We start from the raw sequence: 27,950 nt of genomic DNA, 5'->3' as shown, positions 1-27,950 counted from the left end.
TGCACACATGTACATCCAATACATATCAAAGAATCCTTTCCATATCAACTGCGCTAAATTTAGAGCAACTGCCCTTCCTCATGATCAATTTTAATGTGGCCCTTTAATCTCTTTAGATAAATAAGAGATGAACATTGGTCTTTCAGTCAGTCTAACATGGTAACATTTAAATTACTAAAATGAATGAGCATCCCATGGAGTAAGATCATAGAAAATTGATAAGGTTTCATTCAACAATACCTTTTATAAAACGTCATAACAAATATTTTATATCCATGTTTCACGATAAATCAAGATATCTTATTCAATTCAAAAGCGATAAATGTTATGATGCTTCTATTTATATCTTAACGTAAATTAAAATGAGGCAACTTTAAATATAAAATGAAAAGCAAACCAGCCTCTGCGTTAAAACATATTCTTTGGTGCTGGTTCTCTATTGATCCGGGAAAGTACAAGACTTCACTTTTTTTTTTTAGATCTTTAGCATGGCTTAACGTAAACGGTGGGGAATTCAAAACACTGTGCAAAGCTCATCGTGAGCATATACCGGGTTTCTTTTATGAGATATTTCAAATGTAGAATCTTATTTACGATGAACGTGAGGAACAATGAAGCTCTTAAAACAACGACTTAAGCATGAATTAAAAGACAAGGGATGCCGTGCATGTAAGTCTCTCTTTAATGGAAATCGAGGCCTATCCTTACAAAACTCCAAATCTTCTTTAGATTCTGTAGTTCTACTAAGATGGATTTACTGTCGGTTTCTTTAAAGCATGTTGATTACATACGGTTCACATTCATAAAGATGGATATTAAAGTGACATCAAACCTATAACTTGGCGTATGGATATAAACCTCTTCATCGTATTTTGGAGTTGCAAGTTCAAGGAATTCTTATATCTAGAGTTTCCCAGCAAAGAAGAGTTTACGTATGATTCTTTTTTGCAAAATGTAACATTGGAAATAGAGTAAATGAAATTAAACGAGACACCACAACAGTATTTTTGCATCTTTGCATTATATAAAGTAATAATTCAATATCTTATAATGAATAAAGATGTCTTTTTCCCTGCAATAATTTTGTTTCGGAATGGTGACTTACAGTAATGGAAAGGGACAACACTACTTTAATACACATTATATTTCCTTGGGATATCATTGAAAACTATACTAATATTACTGACATTGCCAAACGTAACAGTGACAGTCATATATGGAGAGACATACCTTTGGGTCTAGTATTAACTTTTCTGTCACTTCTAACGTTCATTGGGAATGCTATGGTACTTCATGCAGTCAGAACTGAAAGACGGTTACAAACGGTAAGTTGATATTTCATAGGTAAATGGTTGTTTTCGTAAAATAAAAATTAAATGAAAAAAATTTAAGATTTTTTTCCGAACATTTTTGTGTTTTTCTTAATTTTTTATTACCTATAGTGAAAAAAGTTATAGATAAGTTTAAGTTGAGGTTTAAACATTAAACGTAAAATGTAATAAAATATGTAATAAAAATTGGGTATGAAAGTTGTGAGATCAGACATGCAATCCATGCAAAATGTCATAACCATAAGATTAAGGTATATGTAGGTAAAAGCACAAGTTTAAGTAGAATTAAAACTATATTGCAGATATGCTGTAGAAACAAAAATCAGATTTCAATGCTCAAAAAGGTAATGTTTAATTCTATCTCCTCATAACCTTTGAATATGCTTTGTCATACTGAATATCAATTAAAAGGATTAATAATATCGAGGTTTTATCATGGTAAAAAGATTTTAAATTTACGTGTACTGACACTAACGTATAAATGTTCCTAACTACCGGTATAGGCTTTTATAAATTAGATAAAAAATTCCCTTTGAAGTTCTAGTGATATTTTGAATTTAACATCCAAGAAAAGAAATCACTTATTCGAGGTAACTTATCAAGAGTGAGTGTGACAGATATTCATTAACGTTTATTAAAACTTGAACTGAATTTTCATTACCATAAGTTTAAGAAAACAGTTTAAGTAAAAACAAAACATTTGAACTTTGCCAGGTTTTGGCAACTACCGTCAAAGTGTTTAAAATAAGTTTACTTTTACTTTAATTATCATATACGGGTAAATAAAACTTGTTTGTAATGTTTCAAAGAAAAATTATCGAATGAAGTAAAAATTATAGAATCACATATTTATTTCTTTATATATGAATATGACTATTGATCAACGTATTTGGTATGGAGAGAATCCAGTCTTCTTGTACTCATTAGATTAGTAAAGGAAACGAGAGAAATTGCTTTGCTTCGAAAAGGTTCTGTTCGATTAATATATTCTTTCGAAGGGCTTAGCGACAATAACACTTTTCACATGTTAATTATTTAAGTTCCATTAATTCTCCCCATAATCACCATTTCCAGACTTTCTCAAGTGTGAACCCTAGTCGTCTTTTATGTCAGTTTTCTTCTGCCTAAATTCGTGCAGGGCTTCAGAAGACAGATATTAGGAGGGGTTTTATTGGCATTTCGAAGAACATCTTTTGCCAAAGAGAGGGAGACCAAAAACGGTAGATTTGGTTTGAAATGAAGAAGTTGCAATTATAGGAATTCTTTTGCTCTTGTAATTAACAAATATACGGGCTGAACGGTACCAATCAGTGCATTCTATCTTGTACTGTCGTCTGTTTCTGTTATTTCATTTCTTGGCCGGCATTCTAATCAATTAAGAGTTTTTTCTTTAGATGATGCAACTGCATCGTTATATACATTTTATTCTTGACAAATTTTATTCAAGAGTAATTTCTAAATTGAAGTTTGAAAAAAAAGTTTCATAAATTGGCTTCATAAAGGAAAAACAAGTTCTGAAAAGAACACGAGGGTAATAGAGAAACTTTATTCGGCCCTTCTTACAATTAAACATGCAATCATCTAATCATATATGTGTAAACCCGTATACCAAGGAAGAACAGGACTTGAAAACAATCGAATTCAGCAGCTAATTGGGCACAAAATGAAACCTATAATGAGAAGATTTTTTTTATTAATGTGGGTTTTAATTAACTACAAACAGAAATACCTCAAGTCGATGTTACATTATAACTTATTTACCAATTGTACTCATTCCTGTCTGAATCAGGAAGAAAATTTGATACTTTTAGCTTTTAGTAACATAGAAATTAAAGGTAACAATTTTAGTAAAGGCATCCCATGAACAAGTTGTATTTCTGTAACTTTTGTAAAGAATAGCTTTAATGACTTTTTCGTCCTTTTCAAAAACATTTTATCGTCGAATATAAATTTTATTTCAAAAATCATTAAAACTTTAGCCTTCTAGGAAATTCTAAGATATTAAAAAGCAGCCCAGTGAAGATCCATGATAATTTCTTTTTCAAATTCCTAAAAAAACACACCTGTTATAAACATATTTAATAATATGAAATATATCATTTAAGTTAATGCTAATGTTTAATTTTGAGGCACAATATTATTTTGATGAGATAAATGAGTTATATGTTAAATGTTTCATACTGATACACTAAAACACCCTGATATCCAAACGCAATTCTTGATAAACAATAACATTCATTTTCATTCCTGATATGGTAAAAACTGCCTTCGGATATTACTCGTCTTGCATTTGTGATCGCAGTACAAGGGGAAATGTAAATAAGTATATTATTCCCTTATACTCCAATGCTTACAAATCTTTATTATATGAATATAAACGGTAAAACATAACTTACAAAGAAGAGTCATTTACAGGGCTTTAGTGAACGTCAATTAGGAAGAGGAAATTGGTATTTATCCCCGAGGCTTCATGTCCAAACTAGAACATTGAATGTGATATTGACCATTCAAAACCAAAAATTATCCCTCAGTTTCTTTGCGTGTTTACGGCATAAAATACGCCTTCTTTTCTTTTACTTTGTATAACTGAAATAGCATTCTGCTCCGGTAAAATCACAAAATGGAGACCCCGGGCGCTAGTTACTTGATAGGAAAAATAGATAGGAAATCCCATGTAATCACGATGTTTGTTATATCCGAAAATTCTATCATAGTCATTCCGATGATACAAGCCCTTTAATTGATTTTCCTCTGATACTGTCTTGGATATCGAAAATGTTACGTCCGTGGACATACGTATTGGAATTGTGTTAATAATATTTTTCAGTATGAAATAAAATATTTTTTGCTGAACAATGAGTCTTTTAATCCTAATTAGGAAACTTCAGGATTCATTGTATTGGGTCTCAGATGTTCCTGTTGTAATCATCCTGGGACTAAAATGCTAGTCATACGGAAGACTATAATTAACGTTACGTGTTTAATTCAAAGCAGCTTACTAAATTAATTCCTGGGTCGTAGAAAGGAGTCAATGGTACTCTTTCATTTTCCAAAATAAAAAATCTCACTTTTAAGTTTTTCAATAAAATTTTCTAACCAAAATAAAAAATAAATAAAGAAGAAAATTAAAGCTTATGAAAAGGGTACTATTTTTACCCACAACCGTAACTGCCAATTAATGACGAAAAGAGGCTAGGTGTTTAAAGCTGAGATGTTGAGATCATATGCTGGTTCGTCCTCTATCCTCTCCATAACAGTAGACAAAACACTCCGTTGCCTATGTTTACAAAATAAGACTTACACTCAAAGGTAAGTCATTATATATGGATGTAAAGAATGCGACGGACCATATCTGAAGCCTCAAACTAATCTTTCTTAATACCATAAGTGATGCAGCATGACTCATTTCAATATTATTTAAAACGCAGCGTAACACTCTATTTTAAAATTTTATTGTTTATCTGAGGATACATTATTCATCGCATTGTTTACTTTTTGAATGACATTATATCCGACAGGGGATGCTCTCTCCTCCATGGCACCTGATCCTAACTCTGATGGTTTGGATGCCCGTGTTTGCTCTCTCCTATTTTGTAATGTTTAATTGACTTTTGAGTACGAACACTGTTCGTTATCTCCACATACATGTATTTCATCATGACTTAAATGTAAAAACACGTCAAAATGTTTTAAGTTACTCATAAATTCAAATATAAATGGATTAATCACTTTTTAAAATAGGGTTATTGTACTTTTATTTTCATGAACGCTTATTTTGGAAATTTTTTCATATAATTTTTTTTACAATAACCACTGATTGTCAACAGTTCTTTTTGGAAGAGAGATTGGTTCGCCCTCAATTAGATGACACATTTACGAGATAAATAAAAAAGCGATGATAAACATTCTATGGTCTAATATAAAAATTATTGAATTTTCAAATTACCTGATTATCGGCGCCTTGGTTCGGATGATGATATTTAAGTTTTATCAAGATTAATAGAAAATACAGACATAATTTGAGGATGCTGTTAAAGTGAAGTGATATTTGCCCTTTTTGAAAGCATTCAATTGAGAAAACGTAATCATGCGGAAAACACAACCCAGTAATTTTGCACAGCATAGAGAGCACCCATAGTTCATCTCAGGTAATTGCATTAATCAAATCCTGTTATCTGACGCTAAAAAAGCAAAATTTGAATAAATTTTCAGAAATGAAATAGATTTATGCTTTGAAATTCAAGAAAACAACATATCACAAGGTTTCTGTATTTGCATTTGTAAAAGAAAAAACCGATATCTTAGGATTTTTATCGGTAGTCTTCGTTCAATTCATACCAACAAATCATGTAGAATAGATTGATTGGATTAAAAATTTGTGACAAGTATTTTTATTATTTGAAAATTCCAAGATTATCAATTAATTCGTAGTTTTCTTGATTAAATATCGATTACCAATCCATATAAATTCTAAAAAAAATTGAGTGGTATTCTTTGTGATCTAATGTACTTGAATATACCAGGTATACTTATAGTTCATACTATTCCGCGTTTAACATAGTACATGTAGATGTACTTCAAAAGTTATGGTTTATAGAAGTTGTAAAACTTTTTTTTTAATTACTATATTCAATAGCTACAATGGTAACCGTTGCTCCAGAAAAAAAGCTTTCATTTCAAATATTTTCTTTTTTATATTTTACAGCTGCAAATTAGCATGCACCACAATCAACATTTGTCAGAGAAAATCTAAAATAAAATTCAAAAATTTAAATTTATCCTTTCTAGTATTTGTAAATAATACTTTTTCTCTCTCGTAAACAAATCATTCAAAACAGCTGTCGTCATAACACCAATGACGCCAAACCGTTGCTCGTGACAGTTGTGAATTTGTTCAGGAAATTCCTTCGAAGTCTATTTGAAAAGACATTTGTTTTTCTCAAAGTTACCTTGTAATCCATTTCACCTATACAGCAAAGAAAGTTTTTAAAGTTGACAATATCCCAACCCCCATCATAAACAAAACTGAGCCGAGCTGTTGGAACGTTTAAATTCTTAAAGTATCCAAAACATCTCATACATCGGATAACTACTTCAGCTATCCTGATACCTCATTTCCCAAGTTAACATGAAATTCATTTGTCTGGTACGTCAGGAAATAATTTAAATGTCTGTGTCTTTTTTCTAGGACAACTCTCTTTCTGGCAATTTTTAATGCATAAGAGCAAATGTACATTTCAATTTTAAAACACAAGACTATTTCTGTATCACTTGAAATATTATTCTATTTCCAGTATTTTCTAGCACAGAAAATAGAGACATTGCTCATTTTAACAAGAGAAGATAGACATGCATCCTTGAAGTGTTAACTATAGAAAACTACGCAAAATTGCACATGTAGCAACTTTATTTGTATGTGTTTTACGTGCATCCCAGTCGAGAATTTTTAACTCCAATAGAGACGTCACTATATACCGGCAGAGGACTTCAAATTTAGTCCTTTACTCGGTACTAAGGCAATTGAGCAAGGCGGATTCCTTTCTTTAGGAAACGGCTACCTTGGCACAGAGCCTTGGTTTTAGGTCTTATCGAAAGGACCCGCAACGTTCACTTCGAACCTATGCGCTTAGCGAAGAGTTGCTTTGTATGATAGTCGACTTAGGTTGGTCGCAGTCGTGATTCGAACTCAAGAACTTCCGATAACGGAGGAAATGCTCTACCAAATGAGCTACTTTGGCGAATAGGAAGTTAGATAATAATCAGTTTAATGAAACAAAAAAGAGAATGCACTATATTGTGGCGTATAGGGAGGGGTGAGTGTGAGGGATGGAAACCGTACTGTTGGAAAATATTTGTAAATTAAGTGGAAAAATATATGAAAAGAAACTGATTGATTGATCGATTGTTTGATGTTTAACATCCCATTCAAAAAATTATAACGTATATAAGGACATAACTATGTATTTGTGAAGGGCTTCCAATTTAGACCTTTACTCCATCGGTAATCAGGGTCCATTACGAAGAGATGAAGTGAGGACAACGTACACGGAGCCTCAATTATTTAGGTCCCATCCGAGAAACCCTCTTCTTTGACTTCAAAGAACAGATCATTTGCAAAGGACCAGGGGGTACTTTTTTATCGACCTAGATAATCGCGGCCAAGAATCGAACCTTCGACCTCTTGGACAGAAAATTCAGAATAGACCGTAGTCACATTCACATGTACCATGCAATTTTGAACACAAAATAAAATGTAGTTTATGTCATTTGTTAGTTTCAATAAATGGCTTTTCACTCACTAGTTGTTTTTCTTTATACTTTTTACAAGAGATAAAGCAAAAAAAAAAAAAGCTGCGAATAAGTCATCTTTTCTCACTACTGAAAGTACTTGTGTACTAGTACATAAATAACTTTGGTGTCAATCGAATGTTTTGAATGTCAATAATTACTGATTAAAAAATTATCTTATTATATAAAAATATTCCAACTTAAGTAACTTTTCTGTTGTGGTCGTGGAGCTAGATTTTGCGGTACTCGTCAAACAATGTACTCAGATCAATCTTACTTAATATTTCATATTTCTTACAGAAAAAATTAATGTTCCGACTTTAGAAAGTTATATTTACCAAAGGTTCGCTAAAAAGCAGGCATTTTAGGATACATATTTTTTCTCTTTTTTTAAATGCTTAAATGAAATATGTGAAATTACGAACAGCACTCGAACTCAAAAAGCATGAACTTTGCAATCATGTTTCAAAATGAGATGTAGATTCCTTTTCCTTCTCCCCCAATACTGAAAACTAATCCTGACTTCTCTATCCCCCTAAGGAATCTTGATGAAATGCTAAAATAAAAATATGAAGTGAAAAACTTTGAATCACGCAAAATATAAACAGGATTCACATACGATCTAATTTCTATTGCGTTCAATAAATCAGTTAGAATGTGATAAGTCTAAAGATTCTATTACTCATGTATATTCTGTTATGTCATAGCAACCAGTGGCTAGAGAGTGATAGATTTAGTAATTTTAAGTTAATGTAATCATTTGCCATTTCTTTATTTGTATTTATATACTTTCGTGTCTTTCTGTTGCATTACAAGCATGCATGAAAAATCAAATTTAATGGAAATTATTTGGAGAAAAAACATCTTTATTATTTTACAGTGCAAATCTTGCATGAATGTACGTGTGTTCGTCTACTTTCATTATACTTTTCTATTCGTTTTATTTACATACCACATTGGTTTATAAAGTACAGTTCAATTTATGATTGCGCAACTTTTGAACTTTATACAAGGTACATTTTATCATTAACCTTTATCTTCATTTAATCTGATCTGCGAGTTTTAATAAAAGGAGTTATTATATACGTCAGCATAATAATTCTGAATATTGTTGCTTGGTCTTTTGAAGATATGAGTGAAATATGTGGAGATACCGAACAGATTTCAAGCTTAAAAGTCCATTAAACATTACAAATAAGGAAAAGAGCTAATACGGAATTCTGAAACGTCAAAGTGGGGATCAGATGAGATGTAGGAGTGAGCATCCCTTGCCTACCAGTCAAACCCGACGTGTGCTCTGATTCCGCCACATCTCAAAGTTTAACTGTGAAATTTTGGGCAATGAAGATTAAGAAAACTTTTTATGATGAGTGCCTATCTTTCATCAATCTCAAAGTAACAACTTTATTCTTTTTCCTCGTTTTTTAATTAACATGAATAAAAGGACGCCATTATGCCTTTTCTGAGAAAAGCTACTGAAAACAGTAACGGAAGAAAACACTGATTAATATATCATATGTTACCAGTGCTGATATCTTTACCTCTTGATTTAATTATGTACTTGTCAAAACTACTTCTGATTTATAGATGGTGAAAATGGCTTTGTTCCGTGTTCAGAGGCAAAAAATATCAAAATAAGCAGTGCCCACCATGAAGCTGATATATTCAATATAAAATGCAATATCTAAATATTTCTTACTTTTCATATGACATGTTTTGCTGAAACTATATGTTGAAATACTTATGTTTCCTTATAAATTATAGTAGTCAATATAGTAAATTTGCTAACAACAAGTAAACAAGTCATTTATCTTTGATAATAAATACCTTTAAAATCTTTTTACGTACACCTGTACATATATTTTTTTGTGGTATTGAAATAATGTCTGTTACTAATGAAGTCTGACAATTTAAAAAAAAGAATTATTAAAAATTGTATAATATTTCAACTGTGTACTTTACACATAACAGTTTTGGATTGATTCTTCATTTCTATAAAAAGTTGATTGAAATTAATCAAAATAATCTTCGAAAAAATGATTTTGAAAATTTAATCATCTTGGAATCTGATATCCAATGCAAACGCGCTAAAATGTAGTGTCGCCGATGGCGACTTCAGTATACATGTATATGAGATCGCGTGAGCGATCGAAAAAAAAAAAATTACGAGGTTTTTTGGCCTTTTGACCCCCAAATCGAATTATACTGTTAAAATCTTAGTTTAAAACTTCGTTTTCAAACGTAGTTCTAAACCTCGATCTCTGAAAAAAAAAAAAAAAATATTGTTTATTCAAAATTGAATGGAAAAAATCGACAAAGAATAATTATGAACGAAGCGCGTGCGGCGCATGCTTAGTGTCATTTCTTTCAGCTTTCATTCTTCCATGTAAACAAACGAACGAAATGCCTTTGAAGCTGAATTATAATCTTGGAAAAATTACAGAAACAACTGAATTTCTTAACTTATCTAAAAGAACGAGTCACCAACCCTAGTCCATCGGATGGTATGCAACGACTAAGACGTTTCGACGAAATCTTCCGGGCAGATGCTTAACTAACCCTAATCAGTCGAATAATGTGCGAGGACTAACCCTATTCCTTCGGATGAATGCGAGACTAACCCTAATCAGTCGAATACTAGTGCAAGGACTAACCTTAATCTCTTAGGTGGGTGCAAGACTAACCCTAATCAGTCGAATAGTGTGCAAATTTAACCCATTTCAGTTGAGTGACGTAGTTGTTACGTCATAGTCCAACGAGCGCGAGGATCTTGCGGATCTGGGGACCGGTAAAGTAAAGTCTACCCCGATTAAATACATTGTATGTTTTAAGAGTTTGGGATTTAAGGAATGTTGGGTTTGATTGACAGCATTGAATTTTCGCAAAATGGCTGAAATTTTAAGAATCTAAATTTAAGTGTGGTTTGAAATGTGCTTCGTTACATATAGTGATATTAATTATTTATGTTAATTTGTCATTGCCATTTTTTGTCCGAAGAGAATAATACTTGGTTAAGTGTTAACTAATGCTTCTTTAAGGTTGTTCTCATTTTCAATTCATATTTTATTTTCTTGTCCATGTTTTCTGGCCTTGAAGGTTGTAGGATCAACAATAATGTAATAATTTTTTTCCTTAGAGAAAATTTTTTTAGCTTCGAACCAATTAATGTTTCAGCCGAGATAATGTGTACAACGAAATATAAATGATGTCGATAATGAAACTCATGATAACTAAAAATGAATATAAGCTTTTACAGTTTAGTATTGATAATTGAACAAATGAATGATTAATGGCATGTTGTTTAAGTCCCTCTCAAGAATTTTCACCAATAGGAGATGCCACCACTTGCATGTGGAGAGCTACAACTTTGTCCTATGCTCGGCACTTAGGGCCATTGAGCAGGGAGGGATCTTTTTCGTGCCAGCACCTACTGCGACATGGGACCTCGGTTTATACGGTCTCATCTGAAGGACCGGTCTCCACGTCCAACAGTTGGATGGAACAAATTTGCACATGTATAAACCTTATTTATTTTCATATTGAAGTAAGACCATATTTTATATACAATGTATTTGGTTTAAGATTGATTGATTAAATGTATGATGTTTAACGTCCAACTCAAAGATTTTTTCACTCATATAGAGACGTCAGCATAAAGGTGAAGGACTTCATATTTAGACCCCTTCTTTGGTACTCAAGGCTAGTGGACAGTGGAGGTTTTATCGTGCCAATGCTTTTCGTGAGACGGATTCTCAGATTTTAAGACCTCATCCGAGAGTGCCTTTCACATCTTAGCCAAGCGTTTGGCAAATGGTCCGTCAAAACCTATGTAAATGTTTTAGGTTTGACATGAAGCGAGAAACAATGATTGACCATCCCCCTACGACTAGCTACCCTGACTGAATTATGGTGTTAATTTAATGAAATAACTGTACCATTGGGTCAATATCATGAAAATGTAAATGCGACGGTTTTGAGAAAATAAAATTACCAGTAGAGATTTTGACAAAGAATGAGGAATAGAATAAACCGAAGTTCGTTTGTCATTTATTTGATAAATTTACAGTATAAATAAATTCAAAAAAGAACCAAAACATGTTTTTTTTTTAATTTACATTTCTTGAAATAATGCCAATACTAACATAAGGTTTTTAAAAACACAGTTTTTAGATTCAGCTTTTAAGAGTAACTTTGTTAATGACTTTGCAAAATGTGTAATGAATGAATCAAAATCAACATGATCAAAGTATCGTAAAATGGGTTTTGGAGACAGTTCTCCATCATTGCTGTAATTAATTAAAGACAATGAGAGAAAATCGATAAAGAAAATCAATTAACCTGAAAACACACAGCGACTTTTTAGAGTGCAAAAAACTGAAAAATTGACCAGCAATTGAAATCTATGTCTGTCGATTTCATGTACTGAGTTGTCAATGACAGTTTGCCTTGTCGTAGATTGCACATCCGAAATATTATCTGTTTCTTTTCATTATCAAAGAAAACTGACATGTAATATATTGTTCCCGCCGCGTCTTCACCACTTATCAAATCAGCCTGCAATATAGCGCAATATTTCCGATCAGATATTTGTATGGAGTAGTTAACCTCTTTGCTACTGGAGCAGGAAGGAACCTCGTGAAGCGATAATAAGCAGCTGCGAACGTATATCATGCTCCTTTCATAAACAACAAACTCTTTCCTGTCTTATAGTAAAAATGCTTTATTAGATAGCAGATATGATTGACAGTTATCAGGAGCGAAGCACGTTCAGAAAATGAAAGAACATGCGACTTTTTATGTGTGAGGTGAAATGATTCATGGATCGTCAAAAATGTATTTCTGGTTTTGTAAGAAGAATTTTGGTAATAGGATGCTAGGGAACATTTAGTATTCACATAATTATTCCATTACAGTCGACAGATATTTTAAATACACACTGTTAAACGAGGAAAGCCGTAATCGCTTAGTTCTTTATCAATTGAAGAAATCCCTTTATGATAGCAATTACATATACTCTTTAAATGCTCGTATTAATATTTTTTGTTTATTGATCAAAACCTACGGAAGCCCATTTAGGACCTATCAAAAAATATTTTTGAATTCGTTATAACGATTTTTAGAATTCGTTATAACGAATTTAATTTGTTATAACAGATTTTTAGAATTCGTTATAACGAATTTAATCTTTTAAAACATATTTATTGAACTCGTTATATCGAATTTAATTTGTTAAAACAGATTCATTGAATTCGTTATAACGAATTTAATTTGTTATTACAGATTTATTGAATTCGTTATAACAAATTTAATCTGTTATTACAGATTTGTTGAATTCGTTGTAATCAAATTCTTGAATTGGTTATAACGAATTCAACAAATCTGTAATAACAGATTAAATTCGTTATAACGAATTCAATAAAACTGTAATAACAAATTACATTCGTTATAACGAATTCAATGAATCTGTTATAACAAATTAAATTCATTATAACGAATTCAATATATCTGTTATACCAAATTAAATTCGATATAACGAATTCAATAAATCAGTTTTAACAAATTAAATTCGTTGTAACGATTTCTAAAAATCTGTTATAACAAATTAAATTCGTTATAACGAATTCTAAAAATCGTTATAACGAATTCAAAAATATTTTTTGATAGGTCCTAAATGGGCTTCCGTAAAAACCTTTATTTTGATCAATAAAATACTTCAATACATTATGTGTTTAGATTTTTTTTATCATAGTAGTTTGGAAAAGTAGAGACATAAATAACCACTAAATTTAAAAAATGAAATATCACAAATACAAATGCCATTTCAATAAGACGATTTTCGAGCATATTGTAAAAAACAATTTTAAAATATCAGTGCAAAGTGAAACCATGACAATAGAAATAAAGTTTTATTTAGGCATCTTTCTCAATCTAATCTTAATCCAATATAATAATTTCAAAGTTAAAACACTACAACTGAGGAAATTTTCCCAACAATCCTTTTCTTCATTTCATTTTCTTTACTTCTTTTTCAATCTGTCAATCTGTCATGGTTTCCCTTCATGATATACTTTCTTTATTTTTCATATTTGTAACTCTTTTAATCTGAATAACAAATGCTGATTACAACGTAAAATAAAATTTTGCAAACAAAGATTGGGTAAAAGGATATTGATCATATTCAACTTTTAAACCCCTAACAGAAGTGCTCTCTGAGCATTCTTGTTTTTTTTTTTCGTATTCTACAAAAATAGAATTATGTTTTTTTCCCATCATCATTACGTGAATAAAACTTTGTATATACTAGTCATCATTGCTCGTGCCTGGAGGATAAAATGTTTTATTCACTAAAGTGCTTCATTATACTGCTTCAGTCACTAACGAAGGAAACACTTGAAGTTTTCTTTGCAATGTAACATATTCCAATTAATGTGCCCATTTGCAAACCCTCTTTTTCAGTTGTAAGGTTGAATGCATTCTATGATACAAAAACATGTGAAATATATAAAAAATATTCTGTTGACTTAGATCCTATAAAAATAGGGATATAAATAGCAGTATATTATAATCAATAAAAAGCACTGCAAGAACTTCTATCTCTGAAGACATTAATTCAAAAAATATTTTCTTTAAACTGCATGCAATGTACAATGTACTTTTCTTCAAAATTTACAAAATATTTTTAGGGGATATAATTTTGAAAGTTTTAATTTTCATCAAATTGATATAAATTCATCTGATTATTTCAATAAGGAGGTAATGAAATGCTCGTTTGTTTCCAGTCTTATTTCAAAACACAAAACCAGAAGAATTTTAATATATTGATCAGATAGAATAAAATTATTGTTAATATAGCTATGTGATCAGTGCATTTGTGGAACTAGGAATTGTGAAACAAACATCATAGTTTCTTTTGTTGCCATTGCTTGAACATAACAAATAGCTTCAGCATCAAGGACGAGATGCTGTATATTTATATAATGATACAGAAAAAAAAAATCCTCTTCTCTCAAGGACTTCATTAATATTAATATCGTTAAAAATCATTAAATGTTGGGAATGTAAGATCTTATGTGATTTTACAAGCTGTGAAATTTTATAATTAGTGGCTTTGAATAATAGATAACCTTAGCAAAGTTTCTCGCTCTTGTGAGCCTAATAAAAAATTAACTATATTACCGAAATATTCTAAAAGATATTATGGACATAAAATCGGAAGATACATTTGAAACAAAAATGTAAAGATCTAAAGTCTAAATTTTTAAAAAAAGGGAAAAATATAAACGCACAATCAAATGAAATAATTCATACAAAATCAATTCACATGAGAAGAGACTTGCAAGGTATGCTGTATAAAGTTATTAAAAATGTTAAAATGCAAAAATCGTCATATAGTAAAGAAAAAAAAGAATTTGTAAAATTCACAGCCCACAAGAATGAAATGAAAATATACATGGAAATAAATGGTAATTAAACATCTTTTAAATTACTCTTCTCAGGAACAGCATGGAAGCAAAAACAATATTAATTGAGACTAATCTTTGTTGTTTTATAAGCATGCAGAGACTAACCGATAAAGGAAATGAAAAATTAAAAAAATCAAATTAGACTTCTTCAAACAAATTAGACTTCTTCATCAATGAAAAAAAAAATTATCCAGCACTAATTTGTTTTTTCTTCAAAATATGAAAATCAGATTTCATGAAATATGTGTGATTTTACAGCACTGCAGATGTAAATTTCAATGTACCTTTGAGCTCGATAAAGGTTTGTTATCTCCATATTACATGTTAAAACCATAGGTCTAGGGTATGGAGGGGCAATGTTTGGAATTTACATTTTAAAATATTTAAATGTTAATACATTATATAGAGAAAGAGCTAGAGCCACGAACAATGGAAATATGCCTTAGCTAAAAAATTATTGCGGTTTCAATAAAGATAGTGTAAACTTTTAGCTTTTCTTCATTGTTTTTTTCTTTTTGATGTATTTGTAATACTTTTTCAGAAAAAAAATTACAGTATGGAATTGTTTTGATTGAAATATGCTTGAGAAACGTAATTATTTGTAACGTAACGTCATTACGTTATTTTAACGATGTTTTAAAAAAAATATTGCAATTACAATAAAAAAAAACTTAAAACTGGAAAAAAGAATTATCTTTAGTTATGAAAGTCCTGGCTCTTACTGTTCAAAAGTGGTGACTTAAGTTAAAGTGTGGCATTTTTTTTGTAAAAATAGGTCAAACTCCAAGGTCAAGTTTGGTGATACCCCAAGAGAGGCCTTGTTATAAGGAATATAACTATGAAATATGAAAACCATAGCCCCACCCACTCAATAGTTATGGGCTAGGTTAAAGCTTACAATAAACTGACAAAAAAACAGAAAACAGACAGAGGGACAGGACAAAAACAATATGCCCCCGGGATCTTTGGATCCAGGGGCATAAAAAGTCGAATCAAGTTCTCCCGTTCACACCGCAAACATTCTACCACTTAGCACAGAAAGGAAGAGCTTTTTAAATTGTGTCTACTGGGTCTGTTGTTTTACTTATTTATACACTGTATATAACTTTATGTTATTCCCATGATTTTAACTTGTATTGCACTTCTGAGAAATTCTATTAGAGAAATCGAAGGTAAGCTACTTTCCATAAAATAAATAATGTTTTATGATCCGGGGCCAAACAAAATGGGAAAAAGAAATTTCTTGTTGATTGCAAAAAACTGCCACTGATCATGATGAGGCACTGATTACCTGTCAATATCATAAACTCCCATTTGAAACTATTCATAAAATTATAGCTCTTTTACGTCAATACAATTTCCTCCATGTTTCATTCATATACGATAAAATGGCAATAAAACTGAAAAAACAAAACAAAGCACTAATTAAAGAAATGATGTATGCTTGATAAAATCTACATGTATAAAGTCGAAATTTGATGCAGTATTTTGGACTTGTTATCAGGCATTGGCATATCTCCATGCATTTGTTTTGAATACTTACAAATGAAATGATATTAAGTCTCTATAGAGACATGGCATTGAAAACGACATAAATCACTTTCCATGAGTAGTTGATATTTTATGCAACTGAAATCATTAAGTTAAAACACGTTCTGAATAATACTAGACAAGTTTTCATTTGATGGATAATAACCTGAGAAGCTTACTACAAGCAAAGTAATCGTTAATTAAAACCTATTAACTTCTGACTTGTTTAATTCTGTGAAAGATCAAAAAGAATAAAGAAGCATACTCTGAAGAGTCCGTGGTTGATTTAAATAATATTGGTAATTTTTCCTATCTAGTCGACAATTCCTTACTAATAAATGATTTCTGTTATTTTAATTAAAATTAAGCAGTCATGAGAAAATGTAAAAATCAGTGAAGTCTTACATTTGAATGTTTTATATTTCCTGAAATGCTATATGTTACACCAACATTTTTTGCTATTATCAGAGACCAAATTGCTTCTTTTGCAAAAGTATGTTATGTATGTGACCGGGTTACAAATAGGTGCAACGGGTTTTATTAAAAAAAAAAAATTAATTACTTTTAATAATGCCAAAACAATCTGATTAGCATGGATCAAAGCTATGAATATTGTTTAGAAAGATTCATGTTTCTTTAATAATATACCACACACCTCACGTTCCTAGACAGATATTAGAAATGCAAAGTCATTCATTACTTTTTTATTGTTATAACTCTTATATGTTTCAGAATGAAAAGGTCCAAATAATTAAAATGGTCCACTGAAAAGTCGGACATATCCCAAGAGACGAAGAAGTACAAAGTACTTAACTGCATTTCTATTTAATAATGATACCTTGACTATCGGACCTAAAATTAACAGACAACAAATGTATTCTTTTATTGATAAAGTACATTTCGATTCGTTTATTGCATGATCAAATTGTGCCTTCTCTTGATATAAATTGGCTGCACTTTGTATACGACAATAAACGGGTGAAAACATAAATGGTTCACATATTTCATTATTAAGTGGTTGTGTACGTCTGTTACTTGATATTTCCTTGATAAAGAGGTCTTTGAATTATATATGTAATATAGTCCCGTAGGTCTTAATGGTCACCTGAGGATCTTGCTGTTTTTAAGGCTATGAATGATTTCACCTTTTTTGAAACTGAATATCTTACTAATGTAACAAAAAATATTAGTTTGATAATGATCATTATCACGTGAATGAAGCTTTTCCTATAGAGGTTCAGAAATACAGACAAAATGTAATCTAGGCTTTGAACCATGATCACAAGTCCATCAATCATAGATTTTTACAGAGTTAAGTATGTTCATTTTAATCACAAAAAACAGTGAGTTTTGTCCGCACAATATTCAAAAGTGGTGAGTATTTTTAATAATGTAATGTTTTTTTTTATCACAGTGACTATTATAACGAGATATGGAGACATTGAACAGTATTCAAGCTCAAAGTCCATTGAAAGGATACAAAATTAGATTAAAGCAAACAGAGACCTCTAAAACATCCGGTTTGGATGGTTAAGAGTTGATGTCTTTATAACCTTTACACAGCTGACAAGAACGGGTCGGAAAAGCATGCTATGCAATGTAAATATCATATACTGGGAACACACAAGCACAACTTATTTTAAAACCACCTGCTTTGAAATAAGATTTTATAAGGAAAACTTTTTTTTTTAAATTCTAAAAAGTTGGTTTTGTTATTGTTTAACTAATACTATAGTAATTAAGAAAGCATTTCTCTTTCTATAATGTATCGATTACAGAAATTAATGAGCATATTTGTTTATCATAAAAGATTTATGAAGAGGTCAAATATTGTTTTACTTAATACTTGGTGAGGCGGTAATATTAAATAAAGAAGCATCTTTCAATGATTGGTTAACATAATTTGACCAAAAAAAAAATTTAAGGCTTCCCAAGAGTTCATCTTAGAGCAAGCAATATGTTTTGCTGCTACAAAAACATCCGAAATGCTTTTTTTAGAGGGAATAAAATTATTTATTTAGTGCAGTTTCAGTAAGACTGATATAAACTTTGTTATATCATCCTACGCAAAGACGATATATAAGCATAAAAAGGAACTCATTGCAAAGGAGATGACCTTTCAAAAATATTGACCACTAACCCATTATACGCTATAGCCAAACCATGTTAGGGCTGAATGCCCATTCAATGTATCAATTCAAGAATTCCATGCACGGATTCGATTTTCCCTGAAGATGGTTCCTCAGATATTTCACAATTTGGAGGGAGATTCGTGCGCCTTAGGCCCTAATTAGTTTAACAGTAAAGTGCCTCAAGCTATCGTCTTAGCGATACTGTGATAAGACCCCAGACGTTGTATCTTAAATTTATCATCATTTATTTCTTGTTTTGTTATTTTTCAGTGTAAGACGTAGATTGATGAGTTATGATTCCCTATAAAGATAATGGTTATGAAAAATGGCATAAGCAAAAAGAACTCATATTTGAATATATTGTCAATTTACGGTTGACAGTATCATTTCATTATCTGCAAGTTCTAATTTTTATAAGTTAGTAGATCTGATGCTGAGTTTTACCAATATTTTCTAACAGAATAAATAGACGCACTTTTTTTGATAATTGAAAACTTGATAAACAGCAGATATGTTATGCCCTCGGGATTTTTTAAAAATACTTTTCTCCAAAGAAAAACTTTGCCACAAATTAAAAATAAATATATATATATATATATATATATATATATATATATATATATATATATATATATATATATATATATATATATATATATATATATATATATATTATGTGTTTGTGCAAATTCCTTTTGAGTATTGTTCACTCCTATTGACGCTACCTATTGCCGATGGCCATGGGACTGCAAAATAAAACCTATACATTAGACCCGGGGCAACTGAGTTGCAACTGATCTTTATTCGCGTCAGCACCTACTGCGACAGAGAACTTTGGTAATTATCCGTAATACTAGTATCCACGTCCCCTAATGTAAGAATCAACTCCCTACTCTGTGTCTCTAAAGCAAACGATCTAACCACTGCGCCACGCAGGTGTTTTTTTTTATTATGAAAACGGCTATAATGATTACGAAACTAGTGTAAATCAGCATATGAGGTGAAGTTATTCAATCGTATAGAGAAAGCAAAGTTTATAAGATTAATGGCATTATTCTATTTTGAACAATTCTGATACTTGTCCCATTTCTTTCACAGTATTAATGTTAAAATAATATATAACAAATTGGTTTTCACAGAAGAAGAAAAAAAGGATGCGTGATCTAATTGTACAATTTCAAATTAATAGGAATACACAATTTTTTTTTAATTTTACTATGTGAATACAAAGTTTTGCAATTGTTTAACAAATTAATAAAGAAATATCTTTTTATAATTATAAAAAGAAAGAGCCACTTAGCGCCTTATTCCGCCCTGAGAATTTCTGAAAATCAAAACCGCTCAGTTGAGGTTGCAAATGCAGTATTTATCACTTGGAATGTTGGTGACCATGTATCTATTCATCATGGCGTAATTTTCCCTCTAGTCAATACATTATGACGTCATAAAATGCGTCATTTTCCTCATATCCTGTAAATTCCTTTGGAAATGGCCTAAAGTTGAAATATTTTTTTTTCAATATTTCAAATAGAGCACAGCCTCTGATCCAAAATATCCGAATACGTAATGAAAGACCTGTTTCTGAAGATCAAAAAACATGTTTTATTTTTTGTATCGTGGGTGTGCTCATATTTTAATTCTTTGCAGAAGGTAGTGAAATAGGGCCTACGCATGTTTTCTGCAAATTTCAAGAACATTGTAATTTCCCAAAGCCTGTAATCCAATATATGGATTCTCAAAAAGAAATTTTATTAAAGGAAATAAAAGCACCAAGTCTCTACTTTATTTTAATACTGTAAATCACTTTTTATTCGCGAGAACTTTATTTTTGCGTACTTACGCGGGACAGTGTGCTCGGGAAAATTTAATTCTCATGTATAATAGTATTCCTTAAGATTATACAGAGCAATAACCACAATTCGTGAAAATATTTTGTCTCGCTTTTCAAGAGTCAATGACTATCTCGCGAAAAATAGGTGTCGCGAAAATTTAGTGATCTACAGTACATGAAATGGGAAAGAGGGTGAAAGTTAATTAATTGATATAAGTACAGGGCCATTTTATGCATAAAGTGAACCTAGTTCTTTGTCTCTTCATCAGTGAAACTGTCTGCTACAAAAAAGTGCACAATATCTGCACGAAAATAGAAGAATTCAATACAATTTCAAATTTATTGAATCCCTAGAAATGCGAAAGTGTCGCTTTATCCAATATATCTCGAGTCATTGACCGTTTTACAAAACAAAAAGGTTTATTTCTTGATCGGTAATAGAAGACTGCATTCCATAATATCTGATGATCTTGGACGTTCACATTGACACATTTGGCTTTTAATCAAAACGTGTCGGTAATGGATACTTTTTACTTAATTATTCTGCTATAATACAGACAACTCACAATTCTCCAAGGAATACATCATTTCACAGATGCTGGATATTGGCTTATTACTGTTTTTAAGTAATGACAATCGGATATCCTCCGTGCCCTTGTATAAGGTCCGCTTAGATTTTGTCACGAGGTGTTAGCGTTCCACTAACATGCATTTATTTAGAAAGAACTAATTATAGTTTTTCATTAATTTAATGGTCCAGCGAGATAACACTTTCCATGTATTTTTTCCATAGCCAACTCCTTTCAATTCTTCTGTCTGTCTATTTAAAATTTACGCTATGTGTACATTTGTTTCTCGGATTTTAATATTATTAATAGAAAAGATTTAATACAGTACTTCTTTTTTTAAAAAAAATTGAATTATATATCTTATTTTTTTATGACTTTGATGTACAATTTGTTTTATTTACTTTAGTAACAAAAATGTTTAGGTTCATGAATCATAATTAATACATAAACCATTCAAGTGATGAAAAAGGAATTGTACTCATTCCAGTTTTGACTTTTAATTTATTAATTGTATTCAATGATGACAATTATAGTTAATTTTTATACCCCCGCTTGAAAAGCGGGAGGGTTTATGGTAATCGGTTTGTCCGTCCGTCTAGCTGTCTAGCTGTCCGTACGTCCGTCCGTCCATCTGTTACGCTTTGGGGTACCAATCTCTTCTCCGCAACTCCTTTCAAACCACTGAATGAAATTTGATGAAACTTTCATAGAATCTTTATTACATCTTGCCATTGTGCACCTCTTATTTTATTTTTTGATCCAACACAGATTTGGATTTCCCACAGCAAAACATAGACACTGCCATTTTATACATATGAGAGGGAGGGGGGGGGGTATCATTTAGTGAGTTCATTGCTCACAGTACCTCTAGATCTAGTTTTTTCTTTCATGTACATAAAAATGTTCATTAAACAAATTCTGTTTGAATTTTTGTTTCATTTAATTTTTTGTGATACTTGACAAGTAATGATTTCGATTTCTTTTGAAAATATCTTGAAACCTTTTTTCGTCAAATAGAGCAATATATGATTTCTGGTATCTTTACAAAAAGCACATGGTGGGTTGGGATGCAAACTTCTCCATGGTATCTGATCCCAACTCTGATGTTTTGAGACCCCTGTTTGCACTGCTCTTGATCGATGAATTGTATCGTTTAAATCGCATCTTGAAGTTACATACTACTCATTATCTCCATAATATGTTATGGCTTATAATGATAACAACATAATACTGAAGATTCTCTGAAGATGTACGATGGAAACTTGTTTGTACGTAGGTCTTGAAAGAAAACAATAACATTTTTTCTGGCCTCATATGCAACTGACTACATATTGTAAAAATGAGAAATAATCTTCAACAGTTTACTGTTAAAAGTTTTCGATATTATTTGTGTAATGATAGTCTGCAATATGCAATTTTAAAAATATGTCGGCCATAACATTCTTAATGATTTTCATACTTTTCTCCTTGTCTAGAAGTGTTTTAAAATGTCAGAAATGTTTGAGATGACATAATTTTAAAATCTGAAATGATCAAAGATATATCATTATCACTTGCTTGAAAATATTCTTTTATTCGGAGTCTTAAGGTCTATGTCTACAGATTTTCACGGACACTTTTTTCGATAAACACAGAAATTTGCAAAAAATCTTAACGAGAAACCAACGCTTTGCCAGTATAACGAACATTTGAACCAGTTCTCTTCACACATATGGTCTATTTTCTCCTGAGCCAATCAATATTGAACTCTAACGCCTAGTTTGCAGTAAGACACCCCGTTGATGATGTCTGGTCAATACCTAATATTTTACCAAAAGTAGGTTCACGAAATCACTCACAAGGTTCGTCCCGTCAAATCACTAATAAGGTCAGTTCTATCAGCGAGATATCTGAGGATTAATTTTTATTTTGGAAATAATTGGAATTAATTATGTATGAAACAGGGAGCAATTTCGTTTCCCCCTTCAATCGAATTCGGAAAAAGTAAATCAAAACGTGAAGATTTGATTAAAACATGTTTTATTTTTGCAAAAGACATTGGCTTTTTTAATAAAATGTGTTAATTTTCTGCGTGTTATATTGTAATTTACTTAGACAGATATAAAAGAGACTTCAATGTCTTACTTAAACATTGAAGAATGAAAAAAAATACCTATCAACATATCACTCATTGGAGTAGGTAATACATTATGTGCAAGGAGACAGATTAGTCAAAATCGAACTAAATCCTAGATTCTCTAATGTCTTAAAGTCAAATGAATATTAATTTCTTCCTACGAAATGGAACACAGAGACTTTACCATCACATGAAATGGAATAATGTAAAAATATTCCTCTGCTTGCCTTATTCACTTTTTTTTCCTCGAGTACTTATTTCTTTAACGTCTAACTGGAGAATTTTTCATGTTGAGATGCCACAGTTTGAAAACTATACGTGGCACTCACGATCTGGCCCATTTAGCAGTATGGTATCTTCTTTCGGTAAGTACCTCCTTCGACATGGGACCACGGTTTATACGGTCTCATACAAAGGACCGATCTCTTTTTCCTGGTATGGAATTCAAAGAATTCAAACGTGCGATGTAAAGATCACTTTTGGATGTTTCTACTGACTACAGACGATAAAGGATTATAAACAAGTAAATTGTATGAAAGAAAAACAGAATTACTTCATAATTTTCATCGTCAACCTTCCTTAAGTTGTTATATCCTGATATCACCTGCTTCTATTGCTTATTTCTCATGTATTCCCTACAAAAAAGCTTGCATAAATTACTATCAGTTTGTAAAGTGAGGCATGATATTCACAGATGAGTTGATGTTACAGGGATTTTTTTTTCAACTGCCTCGTTTAAAATCGGTATTTAATTTTCTATGGAATATAGCTAACCTTGTTAGCAAATATAACATTCCATTAAACTGTAATTTGGCTGGTTTGTTTCGTAGAGTTTACAGGCTTTTGCAAATTTATTTTACATTGGAAAGTTGTAACCCTTAATACGGTTCAATCTGGTTCATGGCGCATGTGACCAGTCAAAGGGGATGCTTGCCTTGATATGTTTTCATTTACTTTTTGCTGTTTATACCTTTCAGTTTCATATCCATTATTCCTTAGCGTAAGGGAATAATTAATCCATTTACCAATGTGTTTCTTCATAAATGAGTTTTTTATCTGTTTTAAAGGGATTATAAAAAATAAAATTGAAGGTTGCATTTGGTATTAGATGACCTTTTCAGCGGATTTTTTTTTCTTTAAGAAACTTATCACTTTTCATTTTTCAAAACTCTGAATACAGAAAAAAAATCATTACGTAAACCTTTTTAATGAGTGAAAAAACTCTCTAATGAGACGTAAAGCAAAAATACATTAATGACTTTAAAATCGATATTAAAAAATGTTAAAATCAAACTTAGCTACTTAAATTTCAAGGTTTCATAAATCATCTTTTATTACTTTAGGCAGAGATATTAGTTTTGGGCTAATTGGATATTATTGTTAATAAAAAAGGTGAATGGGTTCTGCTTTTGATGATAACGTCTTCTACGTAGTCTACAAGTACAACGTTTCGAAAAAGCATTAAAGTCAGTTCTCGGACGTATTTCTGTCAGACACATTAAAAAAATAGTTATATAATGTGTCCAATTTCAAGTGCTAATTGCTTTTGTTTTGAGAGTTTTGCACCTGGATTTCTTTTTCATTTTTGAAGAAGGAAAGCAATTAATCATAGTTTTAGTAGGTCTTTAGTGTAGTTTTAAAACACATGACCTAAATTTAGAATTTGGCTCTCATGCTCTGATTTATGGATACTTGTAATACTTATAATTATATAAGAAGGCCATCTTTATGCGAACGACCGAGTTTTCATTTTGACCTAGAAATGATTTCAAGATATGCGTTAAAATGTATGTTTCTCCTATTTGAAATTTCATATTAGATTAATTTAAACGCGTAATACCATATAAAATAAAAGTTATAAACTAAATGCTGATAATCCAGATTTGTTTCTCTATTTAACAAACATAGCTTTAAGAATCTTTTACTCATTTTGAGTCACATCACTTGGCGGCGGAGGTTGCAATTTTAAATCTGTATTTGGCATTAGAATCCATTGAATAGAGGAATCCTTTTCGTCCCAGCATCTTCCCACTGTGGGACGTGGAGACCAGTCCTTCGGAAGAGACCGTATAAACCGAGGTACCGTGTTGCAGTGGGTGCTGACACGAAAAAGATCCCTCACTGCTCAATGGCCCTGAGTGCCGAGCATGGTACAAAATTGCAACTCTCAGCTGGCAAGTGGTGGCGTCTCAATATGAGTGAAAAATTCTTGAGAGCGATGTTAAACAACATACAATCAATCAATTGTCCCAGCATCTGCTGCGACAAAAGACTTCTGTTTATACAGTCTAATCTGCATGAAAAGTCTCAACGTCCCGTTGTGGGATTCGATCCTGCGAAGTAAGGATCATCTCCTTACTAGAAGAAATGCTTAAACCTCACGGTTTCGTGTGTTGTAAAACTATGATCGTATCTTCAATCTCTTCGACATCAAACAGTTTAAAATTCATTTTTTTTTCATTATTTTGCAGGTAAGCAACATGTACATCGTAAGTTTGGCAATGGCTGACTTAATCGTAGGAATTATAGTGATGCCCATCAGTACTATTTACATCTTCACAGAGGAATGGATATTTGGAGTCGCTGTCTGTCAAATCTGGATTGCAGTGGACTATACCGCCAGTACAGCGTCCATTCTTAATCTATTTATACTTAGTGTCGACAGGTATTGGTCTGTGACGTCACCATTACGTTATTTACGGAAAAGAACGAAAAAGAGGGCATTGATTATGATTTCGATTGTTTGGGTAATTTCATCTTTATGGATAATACCTATTGTGGGGTGGCACCATTTTGCTCATGATGGTATCAGGACTGTTCCATCAAATGTTTGTGACACGGAATATGCCAAGGACTCTATTTTTAAAGTGGTGACAGCGTTTTTTAACTATTTTCTTCCTCTAGCTATTATGTATAGTCTTTATGGTAAAGTTTTCCATGAGATCAGAAAACGGTCAGCTTTGGAACTTGGACAGCAATATCCAACAGCAACAACACCAATGGCGTATAATTATGACGGAGATTCGCAGTTAGGTGGAAGCAGCAGCTATAGTGAACCACGCATCGATACTTTTACAGATCCACATTCCAACAGAATTGAAGATGCCAATCATCCAACGACCATGAAAAACGGCTCACTCCAGAGAAACAAAAAAGTAAAACTTAAGAGTAGTAAATGCCTCGTTTTGAAATCGAATAAGATTTTGCTGACAACGAGCAGTAACGGAGCTTCTGATCGGTCAAGGTTAGCTCAGAGATGTAGGGTGGAATACATTTATGACGAGAATGTTCTAGATCAAAAGACAGAAAAATTGGAAAGATTTTACTATGAGGAAAACATTCCATTGTCCTCCATTCGTTCCATGGACGCCACCAACCCAAGCTTTTGTAATGATTATTTAGCAAATCCATCAAGCTCTCACCATAGTTCGAGTAGTGAAGAGAGATATCAGGGTACTTGTAACACGGGTATGAAATGTAATAGGAAGATGCTGAAATGTAATAATGTTTACGGGTTGACAAATGGAATCGAAAAACTTCGTCAAACGGAGAACATTTTAGACACTACAATGATGACGAATGGAAACAATGAAAGCGACAGCAATAATATAGTACAAAGCGTTTGTATGTTTGGGGATGTGACTTCTCGTCGTATCTCAAACATGTTTAATATAAAACATCGCATTAAAAATTTTCGTCAAAGTTCGTCCCTCACGAGAGAAATAAAAGCTGCCCGTCAACTAGGAGTCATAATGGGAGCTTTTACAGTTTGCTTCTTGCCATATTTTACTTTGTTTTTAGTGGTAGCTTTTTGTGATAGTTGTGTCGATACGGAGCTAATGACAGCCATGACCTGGATAGGTTACCTAAACTCAACATTAAACCCCTTTCTGTATCCTCTATGTAATATGAACTTCCGCCGGAAATTCAGGAAAATGCTGCGTATTGATCGCAATATTAAGCGACGTTCACGACATGCCGTAGATCGAAATAGCCTTACAATGAGATATGACTGACACAAATGTCGTAAAAATCGTTATATTGTTTTATTTAATGCTTTCATAACATGCTACAATTGAATTCCATTATATAAATGTTTGTCATTGATTGTTATGTTGTCTTTTATCTCTGATATTTTGAAGGGCTGACATTGGTTTAAATGACTAAAACGCTACCCCTTGCCATAATCGAGGCAGTTATACCCGTGTTATCATTGACAAAATGGGCATTATAACATATTATATCAATGAAAAATGAGGTGGTTCGTTCAGGAAGTTTTTATAAGGCTCAGTATATACCCAGAACAAACGGTTTTTCTCATTTATCTCTTATTTGGACTGTCTGAGAAGATACAAAATGACCTTAGGACTAAAGGGCTAGGTCTATCTTCCGTCATTAAACTGCGTTTATTTCAATATATTAAATGATTACTTGTATACATTAATTAAAATAATCGCTGTCTATCTTCTTTTTTCCAGCAATATACATTTTTAAATTTATTAATTAATAAGACAGACAAAGACAACATCGATTTCTATAAATTAACTCTTGTTGAAACTGTAGTTCATGTCAATTTGACATTGTGAAATTTTTTAGAAGGACCTTGAAATATACGTACATGTATATAATGTGTACTGAAAGTCATCTTAAGTTTGATTTTACTTACCGGTTAACGCTTAAGGGGGATGTC

General features: G+C 31.7%; 1 protein-coding gene across 1 annotated transcript; it reads left to right on the top strand.

Annotated features, from left to right (window-relative positions):
• The first annotated feature begins 573 nt into the window (after positions 1 to 573).
• Positions 574 to 27,327, top strand: LOC134244501 (histamine H1 receptor-like). The gene is made up of 2 exons (XM_062726764.1): positions 574 to 1,325; positions 25,732 to 27,327. The coding sequence occupies exons 1-2, from the start codon at positions 1,110 to 1,112 to the stop codon at positions 27,274 to 27,276; spliced, it is 1,761 nt and encodes a 586-aa protein (XP_062582748.1). The 5' UTR covers positions 574 to 1,109; the 3' UTR covers positions 27,277 to 27,327.
• Positions 27,328 to 27,950: the final 623 nt, after the last annotated feature.

This window comes from Saccostrea cucullata, unplaced genomic scaffold, assembly GCF_032062105.1.
Source record: "Saccostrea cucullata isolate Sc308-1 unplaced genomic scaffold, CSIRO_AGI_Scuc_v1 ctg294, whole genome shotgun sequence".
Lineage (NCBI taxonomy): Eukaryota > Metazoa > Mollusca > Bivalvia > Ostreida > Ostreidae > Saccostrea > Saccostrea cuccullata.
This window is presented reverse-complemented; position numbering and strand designations above follow the sequence as displayed.